A 20,228-nucleotide genomic window follows, 5' to 3' on the forward strand; every position below is an offset into this window, starting at 1 on the left:
ATTTACTCTCTCCCCTTGCTTCATGCAAAAGTTGCTGAGTGACCTTCTTTATCAGCTGTTGCTACATAACAAAACCACCCCAAAACTTAGTAGCTTAAAACAATAACCAATTCTGTGAATTGGCAAGTCAGCTGGTGGTTCGATTGGTCTCAGCTCAGCTCACTTATACATTTGCAGTCAACTGCTGGTCGCTGCTTCTGGGGTTGGCTGGCTGTTGGCTAGGGTGATGGGGATGAGCGGGCTAGCCCAGGCCTGTTCACATAACAGCTGGGGAGGGTTCTAAGCGAGCAGGACCAGGATTAGAGTGAGACAAGGGAGGCATTCACCGTGGGCACAAAAAGTAATCAAGATAAGAAATATTTTAATGTAATATTTTTAAAGATCAAAATTAATACAAAAGTCCACGATGAACAAAATATCAAAAATTTAACTAAAGACAGGATCAGTTACCATACCAAGGCATTTCTGGAGCCTGAGGCAAAAAGAAAAATCAGTAGTTGTGATCCTGAGGCAAGTACCTCACTCATCTCCTCTTGCAGAAGAGTATGTGGAAGCTTGTCAGGCTTCTTGAGAGCCCATGACTGGCACATTTACTTCCATAACATTCTGTTGGCCCAAGCAAGTCACAGGGCCAGCCCAGGTTCTAAGGGATTGGGAGGCAAACCCCACCTCCCCTCCAGGGAGGAGAAGCAAAATCATATTTCATAGGGTGTGAAGAATTGGGGAATTTTTGCAATCACCCACTGGCAGCAGAGAAGTAGCCCCAAGGCTCAGGCCTTGCTTTCACTCTACCAGCTGAAGGCACTGAATGAGACTGTTTGCTAACGCCCACTCCTGTGTTCGCTGTGGGATTCTGATTTATAGAGACGACACAGCAATGAGACAGAGAAGTTAATGCCACTGAAAGAAGTTTTTATGGCTTGCATTTCCCTCGAGAAGGGGGACTGCCCACCGTGCAGGGCCACATAGGGAAGCACCCAGTTTGTAAGGAAAGACTGAGGAACTACCACAGATTGGAAGAAACTAAGGTGACATGACAACTAAGTGCAATGTGGGATGCTGGATGAGATCCTGGAACAGAAAAAGGACATTAGTGGAAAGACTGGGGAAATTCAAAGTGGTCTATAGTTAAGTGTCTTGTACCAACATGAATTTCCTAGTTTTAATAATTGTACTATGGTCAGGTAAGATGTTGATGTTAGGGGAAACTGGGTGAGGGATATAAAGGGAACGCTAGCATTTTTGCAATGCTCTAACTTTTTTGCAAGTCTAAAATTAGCTAACAAAAAGTTAACAATAAAACTATAAGAGACGGAAAAGAACAGTGTTGTTTCATAGAGTTAATGGTTTAGCGTGGGAGAGACAAGGTCTCCTTGGGTTGTTGTGTGGGCGTTGCTGTGTGTGTGTTGGGGGGGTGTGGTGGGATCCATCTAGGCACATTCTGGCACTGGATTCAGTGGCTCCCAGATCTGCGTGAAGGCGCAGCCTGGGTGGGGACTCATTGGGGGCGGGGAGTCATTCCTGATGCAAAGGCTCCTCCCCCCCAGAAGAGCACGTCAGCACAGACACTTGGGTTTCCATCTCGTTATGGCTCAGGGGAGCTGGGAAGGAGGCACCTGTCTGACTGGGGCTCTGCCTCTCGTCGTCCTCTCCTCTGTTTGCTGCCCAGCATGGCCAGCTGCTTGGCACCCCCGTTGCTGCTGCTACTGCTTCTAGGTGAGTGCCTGCCTCCTTCCCGAGACCTCTGAACCTCGGCTTCTCTGTCCCTGATCCTCTTCCCTCCTCAAGCAGAAGGCAAGAAGGTGATTCTAGGAAAAGCTGAAATGCAGGAAGGGGCACCAATGAGACACCTGTGCTCGAGGTGTGGGGACACAGCACCCCGCCTCCAGCTTTTGGGTCCCACAGAGCCACGGCCTCCTAAGTCTCCCAAGTCTCACCTTGGTAGCTCTGCCCCAGAAACTTTCTTTTTCCTATTGCCTGCTCTCCAGGCTCTATTACCCTTCCCCCAGCCCCAGCCCTCCACCTTCAGTCTTGCAGCTTCACATTGATTCCTTGCCCTGCATCTTCAGTGTCTCCATGCCATGCATCTGCTGTTCCACCTGCTTGGACTACCCCTTCCTCACCTGGGTCATCATGGAGGGAGGGGTCACTTTACCAGGTGGTGTAGGTTGAAGAGAAAGGAATCTGGCAAACGTTCAAGGCAGAGGAGATTTTGGAGCTGAGATGTGCTGTTTTGAGGGTGAACATGAAGTAAGGGTGCTCCTGGTGGAGGGAAACAGGTAAGCAAAGGAACAGAAGTGGAACCAAGATCTCAGGAGACACTAGGTGCTGCTGTGTGTGGCTGCGGCCTGGGGATGGGAGGGCTTGGCTGAGAGAGAAGGGCAAAGTTTGCCTGCTGCTCTGGAGTCCTGGAAGGGAGGGAAGGAGACTGGAGGGGAGGAAAGGAGAGAGAAAGGAAAGGCTTCCCCCTCTCCTGTCCATCCCGTCCACTTACAGACCTATTCCAAGCCCTCAGTGTCTATTCTACCTTCCTCCACAGCCACCCAAAAGAGACGGCCAGTGCCAGACACACACACACACACACACACACACACACACACACACACACACACACACACACAGAGCGAGATGGGTGTTGAACCAGGTTGCGAAACTTCCCTCAAACTTTGGTGCCAGAGGCTTCTCACCTGAGCAAGGTTCCTGGAGGCTGAGAGCACCGAGGGGCGGGGGTAGCCTCGTTTTGTGACTGAGGTCCTAGGAAGGGGCTGCCAAGTTCTGACCTCCAAAGACCCTAGCTTGGCTGGATTTAGATGTGGCCCATAGCACTTCTGGATAAAGCTCACCCTCTGCCCAACAGACCCCTGGTGTGTGACTGGGCTGTGCCAGGCACACTCTCTGCCCCCAGTGGAGTGCCCTGTGGCTAAGGACAGAGCCCTGTGGCCTGCCATCTGGGACTTCTCTTGAATCCACACCCTGGCAGCCAGGCCTAAATTGCTCCAGTGCCCAGAGCCCTAGTGGGGAATCTTTTTATCTGGCTAGTGGAGAGTGGAGAGCCCAGGAGGAAACCAGAGTCCATCCAGATGGGGCAGCAACAGTTAGATCGGTGAGGAGGGAGCACCAGAAGAGGATGGAGGGGGAAGACGCAGAGGCAGGGGGCAGGAGGAGGCACAAGAGAAGGTCAAGAAGAAAGGAGAACCTGAAACCTACAGGCCACTCAAAGGGTCTCCAAGGGGGAGGGGGAAGGAGAGGAAAGGAAGAAAGGTCAGGCGTCCCGGCATGTCAGAGCAGAAGAGGAGCGGCCACTGTCCTCAGCACCATTTCTGATAAGTCTCCATGAGTCAGGTCCCAGAAGCCTTGCTGTTTTCCGTGTCAGATGGGGCCCAGGAGAATGAGAGGAATCTCATGGACCCCTCTTTGGATGGGCGAGGGGTGGTGCCTGCGGAGGGTGGGCCTCAGCTTCTGCGGGAGGCCAGGCCCAGCCTCGACGCGCCCCATCCACCCCAGACGTGCTGCAGGAAATCCCTGACCCCGCCACTGCCCAGCTCCACAACGGAAGGTCAGTCAGTACCAGTCGCTCACGCATTCGGGTCACATTCTGCCCACCTCGAGTTTTGAGCATCTTCGGAGGCCCTGACTGGGAGGCGGAGGTGAAGTGTGTGTGTGTAAGGAACGTCAACAACCACAGCCTGCCCGCCGCTCCACCAGGGTCACCGAGCGCTGTCGCACCGAACCGATGCGTGGACGCGGCCGACGCGTGCACCGCGGATGCGCGATGCCAGCGGTTGCGCACCGCATACGTGGTGCAGTGCCTGGGTCGGGCCGCGCCGGGGAGCTGCCCCCGCGCCCGCTGCCGCCGCGCCCTGCGCCGCTTCTTCGCCCGCGGGCCGCCCGAGCTTACCCACGCGCTGCTCTTCTGCCCGTGCGGCGGCCCCGCATGTGCCGAGCGCCGGCGCCAGACCTTCGTGCCCTCCTGCGCCTTCTCGGGTCCTGAACCGGCCCCGCCCTCCTGCCTCGCGCCCTTAGACGCCTGCGAGCACAGCCGGGTCTGCAGGTGCTGGAGGAGGTGGAGTAGAGGGAGGGGGCGGGGCTGGCGGGTGGGGGGCGGGTCCCACTTACCTCCCACTCACCGCCTTCGGACCGCCCCGCGCAGGCCCCGCCTCTTGGCCTTCCAGGCTTCCTGCGCGCCTGCCCCCAGCAACCTGGACGGCTGCCTTCGAGACCAGATCCCCAGCTGCCTGCGCGCCTACGCCGGCCTCGTGGGTATGCACCGCCCAGATCCCTGCTGGGGCGGGGGCTCTCCTGGGAATGCCTCTATCCGGGTGGGCCGATTATCCTGCTTTCGGGGTCTCGGCAGGCACCGCCGTCACCCCCAACTACGTGGACAACGCTAGCGCGCGCGTGGCACCCTGGTGCGACTGCGGAGCTAGCGGAAACCGGCGCGAGGAGTGCGAAGTCTTCCGGGGGCTCTTCACAAGGAACCGCTGCTTGGGTGAGGGGCCCGGGCGGGGCGGGAAGGGAGTCCAGTCGGGGCTTTCTGCCCCCTCCCAAGCTGCCTAGCTGGCGCTGAGGAAACTGAGGCCCCCAGAGGCAGCCTTGTAGGCCCACTTACCCCCTCTGCTGTCGTCTTGCCCCTTGGGCAATCTGCGCCCAGCTGGTTCCGAAGACCAAGTCACAGACCAAAGTAGAATCCTAGGGTAGTCTAGGCTGGTGCCCCTGCGGGCAGGAAGTGGGGGCGGTTAAAACAAGTTTCCGAGGCCCTGGAATGGAACAAGGCGAGATTCCTGCTTCCGCCACGCATAGCCAACTCCCCCCATTAAAGATCTTGCCTTTCGGGTCTGAGTAGCTGGGTGGTTCGCTGACCACTTTGGGAGTTAGAGGGCCTGGGTTTGAAGGCTGACTCTGCCACTTACTTAGCTGAGAGTTAAATTCCTCTAAGCCTTTTTGTGTCCATCTGTAAAATGGGGATGATAATTGTCAGGCTCCTGTGAGGATAGAAGACTACAGTATGTAAGGCACTCTTAACACAATTGTTTTTATTTTGTTATTCCTCGCCCAGCACATTCCATTCCAAAAGCCTTGCGGACGTCCTATCTTCCCATTTCTATCTGGGGAGGGCCCACGCAGGATGCCAAGGGTCTCAGTTTGTCCTTCAGGAGCTGGGCCCTGTGCTAGGGTTTCTCAGCCAAGCCCATCCTGCACCCCTCCCTCCATAGATAGAGCCATACAGGCCTTTGACGGTGGGTGGCCCTCAGTCCTACACGACCAGCTGGACCCCCACCAGGACCCTGAGCACAGCCTCCTACAGGTAGGTTCAGGGAGGGGATGGTGAGGTGGCAGCTCCTGCACTGCCTCTTTCCACCCTTCCATGCCAGTTGGGCCTAGATGGAGGCGTGAATGGCCTGGGATAGTGGGGGTGGCAGAGAGCAGAGCCAGGCTTTTGCCCAAGTTCATACTCTGCTCTCATCTGCCAAGGTGTCCTCTGCAGATGCGTCCCTGGAGGGGAGCTCCATGCTCTCCGTGCTCCCTGTTCTGGTTCTCCAGCCCCTGCTCTGATGAGAACAGCAGACCTTGGACAACAGCCAACTGTCCCACCCTGCCTGGGATACTGGGCCTCATTGGTGACCTACTGCCCCACTGAAAAGGGACTGGCTTACCTCCCAAGCTGGCCCCAGTGCTCTTGCCTTACTGCCCTTTGCAGGTCTGGACACTTTTATCATGCTTTAAGGGTAGACTTAAACAGACTTGTAGGCAAAACTCCCTCTGAACAGACTTGTAGGCAAAACTCCCTTTACTACTCCAGCCGTCATGGCATCCTCCCAGTTAGGCACCACCCATCATGATAGCCACCTGCACCCCATAACTAACGTTGTCAGAGTGTTTCCTGTCCACGATATGCTGCTTGTGGGACACCACCTAGAGTGAGAATCCAGTTCCCTACATTGCACTGGTCATATGGCCATCTTCCCAGTGGTTCAACCTGGCACTAGGAATGGCATCCATAACTCAATAAATCCATGTGCACTGAGACTGGCCTTGCTTTCATGTGATCTGTGTCCTGGGAGGCTGGAGACCAAGGTCAGCCACAGGGTGTGCCTCTGCTGGCCTCCAAGAACTTGGGTGGCCTCAGAACCTCTCCAGGCATCATCTTCTCACCTGTGGATGCTGAACTGAATCACCTCTCAGGTCCTAGTGGCAGGGACTTTGGTTGCTTTTGTTTATTCTTTCATTCTCTGCTAGTAATCAGATAAACACAGTACATGTCCCAGCCTCCCTTGCAGTTAGGGGGTGTTCATGTGACACATTTCTGGCCACTGAGTGAAATTCACAGACAAGCCTTCCCGGAGAGCTCTTTAAAAAGGAGTAGACTTGCTGACTGGGCCCTTTAGCCTCTGGCCTCAACCCTCCCCTTTTTTTGCCCAAAACTTGGAGGCAATGCCTGGGAGCATGGGCACCATCTTGAAAGTGGAACCATATGACATTGTGGCTCACCAGCCCGTCTACCTTCCTCTGGACTTTATTATGTGAGAAAAATTATACCCCTAATTTGTTTAAGCCAGTTTCTCCCCAGGTGTCTGTTATTTGCAGCCAAACATAGGCCCTGATTGACACACTTCCACTTATGGTGTTCCTGGGAGCCCCGGGATCACGTGCTGTTCTCACTTAGGGAAGCCCTACCTCCGTGCACACAGAGCCTCGCCCTGATAGACACTTGAAAGATGGTGGTTTTGTTTTTTGATTTCTGCATAATTTATGTTTCTGTCCACTTGGAGCGTCAAATTCTTTCCTTGAGCTGAGGGAAATTTATCATAAAGCTTTTTATAAACACTGTGGCCAGTGTGGACCCAGAGAATACCAAGGGCATCGTGTTAAATTGCAGTTCTGTGGAGGAGTTTTGGGCGGAGAGGGCAGAACAATGGGGGCAAGGTACTAAGCCTTCCTCAAAAGCTTGGGGACTCCTGATGAGTTAACGTGTCTCTGGACTGCTTCTTCTCAAACTTGGTTGAGATTTGGCAGGGACTGTTGCCAAACCTTGTCTCCCTATGCACCGATGCTGAATAGAAATATGGAGACAGAGATTTGGAAGATAAGAAATAGAGAGGCTTTTTTCTTTGCCAGGCAAAGGGAAGATACAGTAGGCTAGCGCCTCAAGAACTGTGCCCCACCTTCCTTGGGGAATTACAGGGATTCTTATAGGGGGAGTTCACAGTCCTGAAGTGAGTGATAAGTATCAAAATACTGAAGTTCTTGCATTCTTCTTCTTGCACTATTTCAAAACAGCCACTGCTGGCGTCAGGCAACCCAGTAATTGGGTCTATTAGTCTCTGGGTTATCAGCCTGCGACCTCCTTTCTGAAATGCAGACAGCTACAAGGGGTGATTTGCTACAAGGGAGTGCAGGATGTAATTCACATAGTGTTAAAGAGTGATAGGTTAGGACTTTCCTGGTGGTGCAGTGGCTAAGAATCTGCCTGCCAATGCAGGGGACACGGGTTCGAGCCCTGGTCCAGGAAGATCCCACATGCTGTGGAACAACTAAGCCTGTGCACCACAACTACTGAGTCTGTACTCTAGAGCCTGCGAGCCACAGCTACTGAGCCCGTGTGCCACAACTACTGACCTCGTATGCCACAACTACTGAAGCCCGTGCGCCTAGAGCCCGTGCTCCGCAACAAGAGAAGCCACCACAGTGCGAAGCCCGCACATGGCAACGAAGAGCAACCCCTGCTCGCAGCAACGAAGACCCAACACAGCCAAAAAAAAAAAAAATAGATAGGTTAGCTTTGTGAAGTACAAATCTAGTTACGCACTACAGATTAGTAACAGTTAAAATAAAACTAGGAGTGATTAACTCTTTCAGGCCAGGTTATGTTTCTTCTCTAGCCTCTTCACTGTTCCCTTTATTTTCCTTGTTCTTAGGAGAGGGAAAACATTTTTAATTTTGCTGTAACAGGATCACAAGACAGGTTGAAGTGGAGGCTTTTGGTGCCTTGCTCAGAACTCTCTGGGCCAGTGCAACCCATCCACAAGCTGCTGGGGATGTTGGCTGCTAACACAGCTCACAGCTGACCCCTTTTCTAGAAGAAGTGCCTATAAGGTTACACTCTGCTCCCAGAGGTGGCCAGTGACTGACTGAGGCAGGAGTTCAGAGGCTTGGCCTGCGTGCCTCGGGGGATAGTTATGTGTGCCAGTCATGCTTCAGAGTTCCCTCTGGGATCAGGCTGAGGCTGGATCCCAGCTGAGACCACATCCTACTTCAGCTCCTTCCCCTGCCCACTCCTGCTTTCCTCACTTACAGGTTCCCCTGAGGGCACTCCCTCCAATAAATCATGGTCTGAGAATCCCTGTCTTGGGCTTCACTTCTGGAGAACCCGACCTAAGCCACAGGGGTTAGGTACAGACCACGCCGAAGCCCAGGCCTGGGGCTGCCCTGACCAGAAAAAGAGCCACTGGCTCTGAGACTGTAGTTAACAACTCATACCAAACCCACAGACACTGCACGGGGCAGCTGTCAACCAGCCTCCAGGTTCAGCCAGTACTCTCCTGATTGGAACCAAACAGATCAAACTGGCTTGGGCATCTGAGCAATTTGGGCTTCAGGTACAGCTGTCTCCAGGGGTTCAAATGATGTTACCCCTGCTGGTCTGTGTTCCCCTCTGAGGCCAGATAGGCTCTCACCACAGGGTAGGCAAGGATGCTACCAGCAGCCCCATATCTACAGTCTCTCCTTTAGCACTCTGCAGCAGAGAAAGGCGCTTCTCTTTCCAAGGATTTGTGGCCTGGAGAGTGATGTCAGCCCACCAAGATCACATGGAATGGGAAGGACAGTTTTCCAGTGGAAAAAGGAGGGGTGTTGGACAGAGCGAAGCTCAGAGTCTAACCTGTTCCCATTTCACAAAGGAGGAATGTTCTCAGCCACCTACACCTGTGTGGGAATGGACACCTGGAGCAGAGTGGGGGGGGCAGGGGTGTGTGGTCAAGTGAAAGCTTTGCCTTACCCTGTTTACCACCACTGTGTGGTAGCCCAAGCACACAATGCTAAGTTATGTGCTTTATGTGAGAGTGTGTTAAACTCTACTACTTCCATTTCTTACTCAGATAGAGTGAAATATAGGCATATGCCTTTCAAAAGACTGGGAAGATAAAAGTGAGTGGAACGTAATGGAAAATAGCAAAGTTGTTCCATAGCAGCTGGCTGTCTTCCTTCAGTACTTCTCTCCAGCTCAGGCATGGGGTTTAATCAAATGGAGCCTCTAACATCAGACAACGTGCAAGGAAAATAGGCTTCCTTGTTGGGTGCAGGGGGAAAATGAAAGGTCACAGGGCCCCCGTGTCAGCCTGGCTTTCTGGTTTTTTTCCCCAGAGTGAACATTTCCTGTGGGAGGCTTGAGGCTGTCTGGGGCATGGACCTAGCCAACTCTGGAGATAGAAGCCAAAAGAAGGGACAAGGCCCTGTGACATGCAGAGGCCATCGTCTTGCCACCTCTGGGACAGTTGACTTTTGTAGGGTTTTGTTGCTGTAATGGGCTGAATGGTGGCTCCAAAGATTTGTCCTTACCCTAATCCCTGGAACCTGTGGATGTTACCTTATTTGTAGGCAAAAGAGTGAATATTACCTTCTATGGCAAAAGATGTGATTGAATTAAGGATCTTGAGAGGAGGCACTTATCTTGGATTATCAGAGGGAGCTGTAAATGCAGTCTTGTGCATCTTTGTTAAAGAGAGGCAGGGGGAGATTAGATAGACATACAGAAGAGAGGGTGCTGTGAAGACACAGGCAGAGACAGGAGTGATGTGGTCACAAGCCAAGGAATGTGGGCAGCCACCGAAGCTAGAAGAGGCCAGGAATGGATTCTCACCTAGAGCTTCTGCTCTGGGAGGAGCGCAGCTCTGCTTACACCATGATTTTGGACTTTTGGCCTTTAGAGCTGTGAGAATAAATTTCCGTCATTTAAAGCCACCAAGGTTGGGTAATTTGTCACAGCAGCCTCGAGAAACTAATGGAGTTGTCTAAGGTGGTCTGAGTTTGGTTTCTGTTGCTTCCATGTAAAACGGTCCTGACTCGTAACGTGTAGAGTCTGGCCAAACACCTCAAAGCTGAGTCCAGTGGCCCCCACAACCATGAAAGGGTCCTGCCTTGCTCCACATCTGAGTATTGGCCTCTGTGTCCTGCCAGGTAGCCTGCTTGCTATCACTCTTTCACATGCATTCTGGGAAACTGTAGTTCTGGCCCTGGCCTCATCCCCGTGGCTGGGTCTCTGTTAGCTGTTGTCAACACTGAGCCTCTAGCTGGCAGGTGGCTAGGGATGGGACAGGCAGAAGGGCAGGTGCTGGAAGCATCCATGGATTTATGAGTGGAAACTTCATGGTTCATGAATGCCGGCTCTGGCTTGGAGCCTGTTGTCTAAGGTGCAAGGTTGGTACGAAGCACTGCCCCCCTCCTCTCTCCACCCACCCCAACTGAGTCAGGTGCGGCCAAACTCACAGAACTGGCTTATCTTTACAGGAATTGTGGACACTGGTGGGTGAAATTTCCAGAGAGGCAGGAGGGAAGGGGCTATGCAGGGCTTCAGGAGAGGTCCCCAGCTGGATGGCAACTTGCCAGTAAGCTTGGCTTGCATGTGAAAGGAGGCAGATATGTGGCCCTGCCTTGTTGGGTTGCAGGCCTGGGAAGGCCTGGGTTGAAGGATGTCTTGGGAAGCTGTCCTGCCGGGGACATGTCACCCCACACCCAAAGGAGCCTCCAGTCCAAGGCAGAAGATACAGAGGAAAATCAAGATGAGTATATGCACAAGAAGATAAAACATGTACAAAACCTCAGAACCTGAGCCCTCCAGGGACTAGGATTACACAAATGAGGAGGAAAGACCTACAGCATATGGAAACGGGCCCCAGCAGCCAGGGTGGATCCCCAGCTCCCTGTGCAACATGCTTCATACAGTCATCAGCATCATCTAGTCTAGTCCCTTCCTCAGGTTGGGGACACAGGATGCAAGAGAATCCTTGCCAGGCATGTCACACAGCTAGTAATACAGGGCTGCAAGGTGTATGTCTGTTCAGATGCAACCCACAGAGATGTGTGGGGTTGGGGACTCAGATACTAGGAGTGACATTGCAGTTGGTGACAGAATTTTTCAGGCCCACCAACTAAATCATAGTGGTGCCCCTCTGAATGCAATAATCAAATTGCCCCTCGTCTTTCCAAGATGTCCCCTAGGGGAAGCTCTGTACCGCTGAGAACTACTTTCCTGCAGGACCTGGCTGGCCCCAACTCCTACCACTGCTCTTGGACCCATTTTGCCCCCACAGCCCCCATGCCTTGCTGCTGCGCACACCCAGCAGGCACGCTGCCTCTTCAGGGCCTCTGTACCTGCTGCTCCCTCTACTTGGAGTACTCTTGTCCCAGGTGTCCATGTGCCAGCTCCCTCCTTCAGTGAGCTCTACCCCACTGTCACCTTACCACAAGAGCCTTCCCCAGCCCCCCCAGCACACCCCCCAGCACTGTCTACCCCAACCCCTACCCCATCCTTGATTCACAGAAATTATTACCTGGCCTTGTCTTTATTTTTGTCTCTCCTACTAGATTGTAGACTGCACCAGGACAGGGATTTGGTCCGCATTGTTCACTGTTAAGTCCCTGGACTCCAAACAGTGCCTGGCCGACACACAGCGGCCGGATGGGCAGGAGGAGGATGGCCGACACACTGCAATCACTGGCCTACAGGGACTTTGAAATCCTGCCTCGAGGTGGGGGAGGTTCCCGACCAGGCCCAAATCTGCTCTCTGGCCACATCTGAGGTGGCACTGGGTGGTGGGCCTGCCTTGCACAGCTTTCACAACCATCTCCCGCCTGTGGGTGGTTCTAATTAAGACTCTCGATAGTCACAGGGTTGGCTGTTCTCATTTTTTTATGGTCAAGCTAATGGTTTTCTTGGCAACATAATTCCCTCAGAAACCTACGCTTTTTATTTATTTACCAGGCAGGCCCAGGGTCAATGACAGCATTCCTGGTTCTTTCCTGGGCACAGTTCTCAGGTTCGCTTTATTTCTCTGCTTATCCACATGACTCCCCCTCAAGATGATGGCCTTAAGGTTATGAGGCTCAAGCAGGAAGACCACACCCTCTATGTGATTCTTACTCGGAGGCCAAGTCACTGTCTCCCTGGGCCTTTTTTTGCTCATAAGCATGTCTTACTGTTTGGAGACTGGAAGCAAGACTACTTGGCTTTTCCAACACTTCACAACTCTGGATTTCAGGATTCTCCACCCCCTTCACTTCTGCTTGTAAACTGGCTAATTTTTTTCTGGAACTCAACTCTGTCTTGCCAAGTAACAATCAACATATACCACATTCTGTTTTTCTTCCAGCTTCTTCCCCTTGAACAAAAAAACTCAGTAAACACAGCAAAAAAGTAGTTTGCTTTAACAAGCTATCCACACCATAGCCATACCAGATGTTTTGCCACCACCTGACAGGGATCCCCAGCTGTTCTGCCTGCTGTGTCTGTTTTCTCATTGCTGCCGCCTCACCACTAACTAAGCCAACGCCACATACCTTAGGCTTTGGTTATAGTTGCCTTGTACTTCAAGGTGCCAGTTTGTGTATTAATAAGAGTAAGAAAAGCTGCCAAAATGCCAAATCTCAGTGGGTCGGTAAAGTTTGCTTTTCAGACGCACAGGCCAGCACACAGCTCTTGCTGGTCAGGTGGTTTGCCTTTAAGTGGTGACTTGAACCCTTATTATCTCCAGTGTCTTTAACACGTGACCTCCAGGGAGTCCCATGTGGGAGCATGGTGTTTGTGCAAAGTTTGGAACTTGAATATATCACTTCTTCCAACATTTCTTGGCTAAAGCCCAGTTTATGGCCCCAACCTAACTGCAAGGGGGCTGGGCGATGCTGTTGATGCTGCTGTAGCAAACTGCCCCAGTATCACTCAATCACAGGTTTCTAGCCAGAGACACTTGATGGCTCCCACAACCCTCCCCGGAACAGTTTCAAGGTCCTCCCCAACCTGGCAGTGGCCTCTAGTTCAGTTCTTTCCCACCCTGGCCGAGGCCCAAGCTCTGGTAGGCAGGCCTCCTCCAGCCTCCTGGGCTGGACCTGGTGCCTCACCCACCCTCCCCTGTATGAACCACAGCCCTTCCTTGTGCTTCTTCTGGACTTTCTCAACTTACTTTATGCCGATCTTATCCTTCTAGACCTTTTGCACTCTGTACCAGGGCGCTGAAATGCACTGTTCTGACCCTGTTCTGAGGGCAGGAGCCGCATAACGTGGGGCTGGGCACGCAGAAGGCCTACAGACAAGACTCTGTGAATGGACATATAACTTCATCAAAATTCAAGACCAAGGACAACGCTGTGGCCATGGAGGACTAAACCTATCAGCATACCTGAGGTTTAGCAGGAGCCCATGAGAGTACGAGTAGCTGAATGACCAAGGGCAGCTGGCGAGGCACTGGCATGGGCGTGATGGTGCCTGGGCAGAGCTGTCCCACACATGAGTCTCTGTCCCCAGCACTGGTGTGTTGAGGGCAATGTAGGCCACAGTGGGGATGTTGGGGAGTCTGCTCACAAGCTGCTCAGGGCTCCTCCCACACCCCAGGGCTCAGTTATGCGCAGAGGTGTCTGAGGTGCCCACCCTGTTGGTTTACACCTCAATCATGGACTGCCAAGTGCTTCCTCTGAGGCAGTCTGAAAACTGGTAAACTTTTTAAAACATGTTTTTCCCCTTTTCTTAAGGTTCTAATGACCAAATTGTAAAAATAATTGAAACAAAATCAAACTCTTAGAACAAAACCCACATTTTTATCAGATCTACTTTTATTTCAGAAGGAAGTTTGTATTATAGTATTTACTTTTGTTTATATACAGGTTCTTCACATTTGTGTTTAAAATGCACAGACCTCCCTTAATTCTCTTGTTCTGGCTTAAATTAGCTGTTATTTTACAATACAAAAAATACCAAAAAATTGCAGTCCTAAATGTATGTATAACATCCACAATCCCCAGCAATGAAATAGTTTACAATACTTACTCCATATTTACATGAGTGCAAGAGATGCTAAATTATACATATTAACAAACTAAACTTGAATCCAAACCAAAAACCCCCGAAACAAAACCGTAAATAACTATAAAACATTTCCAGAGCCAAAATTAGTTCAACAAAACAGGCTTCACTAGTGTTTAGAATGTTTTGTGCACAAATTCAGTTATTGAAAGTCGATTCCATTATTGCCTTTAAAAGAGAAGGTGCCAGTTTTCCTCTGCACTCCCAAATCGTCTCCCTGCAGGCGAGGGTGTTTATAAATTTGGACAACTCAGGGGAAATGTCTCTTGGTGGGCTTCGCTATTTACAAACCATCACGGTGATTTTTATGGTTTGAGCCATTTGGTAAATTTGGTAAACATTTCAGGCTGAGAGCCGGTACATGGCCTGAGGCCAGACCCTCTGCCTTCCTGGGTCTATCCTCAGGTGGCCAATTCTCACAGAAACCACGAGGAAAGTTCTCCTGGGATGACAGGTTTGAGGAGCTGGATTCTGTTGTAATTCTGAAGAGCAGCTTTTCCATCTCAGTCACTGCTCTAGTGTTAGCTTAGGTTGTTAGTAAGTAGTGAATATTTGTTGAATGAATGGATGAATGAACGAAATGTAAGGATCAAAGGTGTTAATGAAAAGGATACCACCACCCAAGGAAGTGAATCACTCCCATCCCATCTCTGAATATACTCTATTAAATTGAAGGAGCAAGATTTGCACTGAAAGATAAAATGTATTTTTCTACAGATAGTGCTCTGGTCTTTCCATTTGCCCCAGATTTCCCGGTGCATCTCCAATCTTGCACATCAGGCCTTTTGCTAACAGTCTCTGTCCAGGGCTGCTTTTCTTCCAGGTTAGCTCAGGGAGTATGTGGTTGCCTTCTCTGCACACCTCCTCCCACACTTAGAGGTGATCCTCACAGGGAAGCACAGACCTCTCCCCAAACAGTGTAGGAAGGGGGCAGGAGGTGGACAGGAGGCCAGGGTGAGGTTCTCCATGGGGAAACAGGAGCTATTTATCAACAAAGCAGCCACGCCCAATCCCACTCCCAGTTTTCAGTATAGTAAACTATGGTCCTGGGAAATGGTCATTAATAACTTAGACAAAACCACAACAAAATGCAGCCCGGAAAAGCCCTTTTTGGAAAATCTGACTAGATCTACAGGTATAGTCTTGGAGTCTAAAGACTAAGAGGAGCATTTCTCAGGACAAGATTGGTCTTCCCTGGGCACCCACTGCTCCGAGAAGCTGACAGGAGAGTTACAATGCACTCCCAGAGCCAATGACAGGGGCAGAGACATCCCGGCTGCCTTTGAGTCTCTTCACACACTGCCCGCATTTTCATATGTGCACTGACAGATGATTCCTACTTTAGAAGCTATCCAATCAGTCCCATTTGAACACTTGGGCACAATGGGGATGCCTTTCGTGGCTTTGTTATCGTATCAGGGCATAACGAGAGGACTTCTCTGAACCTGGATATCCAATATATGGCACAAAAACATATTAGGTCAAACTCAGACATCATTATGTTTAATAAAAATACATTAAGATATTTTTCTGTTTTATGTACACTCCAAATGTCTGAACATTCAGACACTACTGTATAGTTATGTACAAGTGCAATATCGATGTTTTCATAACTATTTTAATTTATATACAGGCTCTGAAGTTCCACATGACTTCCTCTTGATAACTGACTCTAAGCTGAGTGCCTCCTTCTCCTGCCACCCCCTTCCTCTGGCCCAAGCCTGAAGGAAGCTGTTTGCTACTGGCTGCAAAGAAGAAGCAGGTGGATTCAGTTGTTTCTCCACTGTTGGAGCAGAATTAAACTTCACTTGCTCTTTCCTTCCTTTTAAAAAATAAACATTATCTTTTAGAAAAAAGAAAATAACCAGGTGGCTATGGGACATGGTGCTTATTATTTCAAGGCATGGGACTACCATGGGGAGGAGGCTTCTTTGCCAAGGAAACACCAGTCCTTTGAACAAACAAGGACTTCCCTTGTGGGAGGGTCCTCTCCAGTGGCCTTTTGGTAATCACAGGGGTGAAGGGCCAGTCCCCAGCAGGCTCTCTGCGGGTACTGTGATCTGGGGCAGGGACATGGGGAGCTTGTAAGAGGAGGGGTCTTTTCTAGAACCATCTGCTCTTTAACAATAATGTGAAAAAGCAGCATTTTGAGAGGCAAGTCTCAAAGTAGAGGTGTTTTGTGCATCAGTGTTTTATGGTTCAACATCCTTGAAAACATCTTTCCAGGCAATTCTTCATGGGAGTGGGGTTAATGTTGGGGAAGAGGTCATACTCCCTCTCTAGGCACTGCATATAAAGGTGAAATGCCACAGTTTTTGCTCTTTTGAGTATTGATTTCTCCGAATTCACAAACTTGAGCATTGTTGTCTAAAGGTCTACGCCCCCAGGGTAATGCCATAGAACACTGGGTTTTGAAGCATAAGAGAGATCTTGGGAGGCTGCTGCATAATGCCAGAATACAGAGCACCATGGACGGGGACAACACACCATCCAGGCAGTGCCCTGGGGAGAAGAGCAGGGACTGGCCTGCTCCACTTCAATTTGGTCACTACTTCAATTTGGTCACTTTTCATTTGGCATAGTTTTCTCCCCTTGTCCATTTTTCCCATGTGCTTTTCATCCTTATCGTTCACTGCCCTCCCCACAGCTACCCGTTGGGTCTGGGAGGGAGCATGGGAGGCCTAAGCCCCTCCTAGGGAGGAGGAGAAAGACGGCAAACAGCTTCAGGTTCTCCTCCAGGCTTTGGGCAGGTTCTGCCCGACAACAGGAGACCGACCCTCTCCTGGCACTCCACCTGAGCCTGAGAATGAAGAATGACCCACCAGCTCAAGCAGACTACAGGAACAAAGAGTTGCCCTTTGATTAAGGGGTCCCAAGTGCTGTCATGCTCTTTTCGGCTCAAGGGAGACATGTAACATGAGTGAGCCCCTCCCTCTGTGATGCCTTGGCAGGAGCACCCAGAAGGGCTGAAGCAAACATCAGGCCTAGAGTGACCTGGGGCAAGGAGGCACGTGGGAACATGCCTTATTTAGTGTCCTTTTTGACAACAAAAACAGGAGCTTTGACAGTTAGGTCATTTCTGTTTTCCTCTCAATCCCTGCTGCTACGTTAAATGTTTCTCGGGGTGAGAAAACTGTTTTCTGGCGGCAAATTAGGTTTTAGAAAAAGAGCAGATTGCCAATGATAGCTATTTAAGTTTTATAAGAATGTAGGAATGCAATTATGTAAAAACTTATGCTTACTAACTTTCCAATTGCTAGATCTATTTAAAGTCTAGGCACTTAGTGTGTGTGTGTGTGTGTGTGTGTGTGTGTGTGTGTGTATGAGTGTGAGAAAGAGAGACAAAGACAGAGACAGAGAGAGATAAAGAGGAAGTGAAGGAGAGAGAGGGAGGGAATGAAAGAGGAGAGAGAGAGAGAACTTCAAATGGATTCAGACTAAATTAATCAAGTTGCTACAGAAAACTACCCATTATATCAGTTGGCATTCCAAGTAACACTGCTGACCTTGACATTTAAAATAGCCTCTTCTATCTTATGATTCAAAAGAGAGGGACCATTATTAATTCTCAACTAGAAAAAAAGTTACTCCCTGAAAGAGAGATATTTGCCTAAATTGTGCAAGAATAAATAGCACATCTTTTAAAAAAGATAGCAGGCTTCAGATGAAAACAAGTTAATTCATCTGACTAGTTTTTAAAAGACCATGTTCAAGAATGACTGATGACAAATGTCTACTTGTAAACACTACATCTTTGTTTTTTGCACTGTTGAGACAGTCCCAAGAACAGTTTTCCACACGTGAACCTGAGTGTCATTCCTAGCTCTCTCACTCGCTCTACACCGGCCTCCTCCGTCAACAACTGGATCATCCCTGGACCTGTAACTAAATCAATTATTTCCTATATGAAAGTAAAAGGTTAGATGCTGGAGCACAGTTGGGAGAAACTGTCAAAGAAAGCTTGTGAACATGCGGATGAGGTGGATGTTTCGAGAGTTTCCAGTCTTCTGCCCTGCACAGTGTCTCCCTGCCTGCTCCCTCTTTGCAGACGGCTCTGGCACGCCACTCCTTGCTCACAGGGAGTCCTGGCCCCAGCATCAGATGCAGGTCCCAGGCTGTGCAGGGGGCTGCTGTTTCCGGTTTCTCACTGCTCCTGACTTCTCTTTGTATACTATTGGCATCTGCTGAGAAATGTCCACCAGGGCGCTGGCCACTGCGAGACCTTGGGAGAACCCACAGAGGGAACACATGTTAAGGGGCAGCTCGCTTTTATTAAAAAATAATTTTAAAAATTTCTTCTTACATTCACATGGTGCAATAAATAAATAAAGTACATACATGGGAAAAATCTTACCTCTAACCTGTGTCTCCCTCCATACTCCCCACTTCCATCAGAGTAACTTCTTTAGTTTGTATATATTCTTTCAGGGTTTATTTGTATAAATACAAATACATATTCTCCTCCTCCCCCATTTTTACACAAAAGGAGTACCTTACTTTTCAGCAGATCTACCAAGCAAAGTGCCCTGCCTCGTGGTGGGAGCATCTAAATAAGATTGCAGACATGCTTTAAGCACTAAGTTTCTCCTGTCTTTTTCTCCAAGAAAAAGCTTCACTCTTTATGATGAAATTCAGATTCATTCCACACTGCCCAGATAGCACTAGTTATTTTGATATCTACACCATGATAAGGGTTAGGATAGACTCTGGGGCCAGACTTTGGAATAAGCAAGGTTCTTTAACTTCCCTGTGCCTCAGTTTCCTCTTCTGTAAATGGGGAACAGCACAGGGCTTGTGTGAGAAGTCAATGAGTGAACTGATGTAAAGTCTTAGAATGGTACCTGGCTTATCACCCCACCACCCCCGCTACCACCTTTGCTTTGGGGACTGGTGGGTCCATTCTCCTTTTTGTACTGGTAATTGATTAACTTGATGTTCATTAGGGAAGGCACAGTCCTGGGGGAACTGGATTCCTATGCATGGGAAAAGGCCGGACAGGCTCAGAGCCCTGCTGAGGCCCCCAGGAGCCATGTTAGAGGAGCTTCTTACTCCACCTCACTGAGCCTATAAAATGGGGGAGGGGGGTAGCTTTTAAGTGCCAGGTTTAGTACCTGGCATGGAGTGGGGAATCCACACCAGTGACCACTGTAATAGCAAAGACAGAGCCAGGCGCTTCGGGAGTCCAGAGAAGGGCACCATTTAAAACGGGGGGTAGATCCTAGTCACAGCAATCAGATGAGAAAAGGAAAGAAAAGGCATCCAAATTGGAAGGGAAGAAGTCAAACTGTTACTATTTGCACATGCCATGATACTATATATAGAAAACCCTAAAGTCTCCACCAAAAAACTATTAGAACTAATAAATGAATTCAGTAAAGTTGCAGGAGACAAGATTAATACACAGAAATCTGTTGCTTTTCTATACACTAATAATGAACTGTCAGAAAGAGAAAGCAAGAAAATAATTCCGTTTAAAATCACATCAAAAAGATGGGCTTCCCTGGTGGCGCAGTGGTTGAGAGTCCGCTTGCTGATGCAGGGGACACGGGTTCGTGCCCCGGTCTGGGAAGATCCCACATGCCGTGGAGAGGCTGGGCCCGTGAGCCATGCCTGCTGAGCCTGCGCATCCGGAGCCTGTGCTCCTCAACGGGAGAGGCCACAACAGTGAGAGGCCCGCGTATCGCCAAAAAAAAAAAAAAAAGAATAAAATACCTAGGAATAAACTTAACCAAAGAGGTAAAAGGGGCTTCCCTGGTGGTGCAGTGGTTAAGAATCTGCCTGCCAATGCAGGGGACATAGATTCGAGCCCTGGTCTGGGAAGATCCCACATGCCGTGGAGCAACTAAGCCCATGCGCCACAACTACTGAGCCTGTACTCTAGAGCCCGTGAGCCACAACTACTGAGCTCACACGCCACAACTACTGAAGCCTGTGTGCCTAGAGCCCATGCTCTGCAACAAGAGAAGACACCGCAATGAGAAGCCCACGCATTGTAATGAAGAGTAGCTCCAGCTCGCTGCAACTAGAGAAAGCCTGCGCGCAGCAACGAAGACCCAATACAGCCAAAAATAAATAAAAATTAAAAAAAAATTTAAAAAGAGGTGAAAGACTTATAATCTGATTAACTACAAAACATTTATGAAGGAATTTGAAAATGATA

General features: G+C 49.9%; 2 protein-coding genes across 4 annotated transcripts in view; one reads left to right on the forward strand and one right to left on the reverse strand.

Annotated features, from left to right (window-relative positions):
- Positions 1-1,670: 1,670 nt before the first annotated feature.
- On the forward strand, positions 1,671-5,553 carry GFRA4 (GDNF family receptor alpha 4; the record flags this gene model as incomplete). Its single annotated transcript, XM_082857808.1, is given in 6 exon segments — positions 1,671-1,716; positions 3,706-4,051; positions 4,151-4,268; positions 4,270-4,489; positions 5,214-5,305; positions 5,473-5,553. Coding segments are annotated over 6 exon segments (903 nt in total).
- An 8,258-nt stretch (positions 5,554-13,811) lies between these two features.
- ATRN (attractin) overlaps positions 13,812-20,228 on the reverse strand; it is a 175,850-nt gene continuing 169,433 nt past the window's right edge. For 2 of the 3 annotated variants that reach the window (XM_082858002.1, XM_082858004.1), the window contains exon 29: positions 18,063-18,290. In XM_082858002.1, the coding sequence (XP_082714128.1) occupies positions 18,166-18,290 (125 nt within the window). In that variant the 3' untranslated portion in view covers positions 18,063-18,165. Of the gene's footprint in view, positions 18,291-20,228 lie in introns of all 3 variants that reach the window. The other variant, XM_082858005.1, reaches the window with a different exon arrangement.

This window comes from Leucopleurus acutus (genome assembly GCF_964270905.1).
Source record: "Leucopleurus acutus genome assembly, chromosome: 16".
In the NCBI taxonomy this organism is placed as follows: domain Eukaryota; kingdom Metazoa; phylum Chordata; class Mammalia; order Artiodactyla; family Delphinidae; genus Leucopleurus; species Leucopleurus acutus.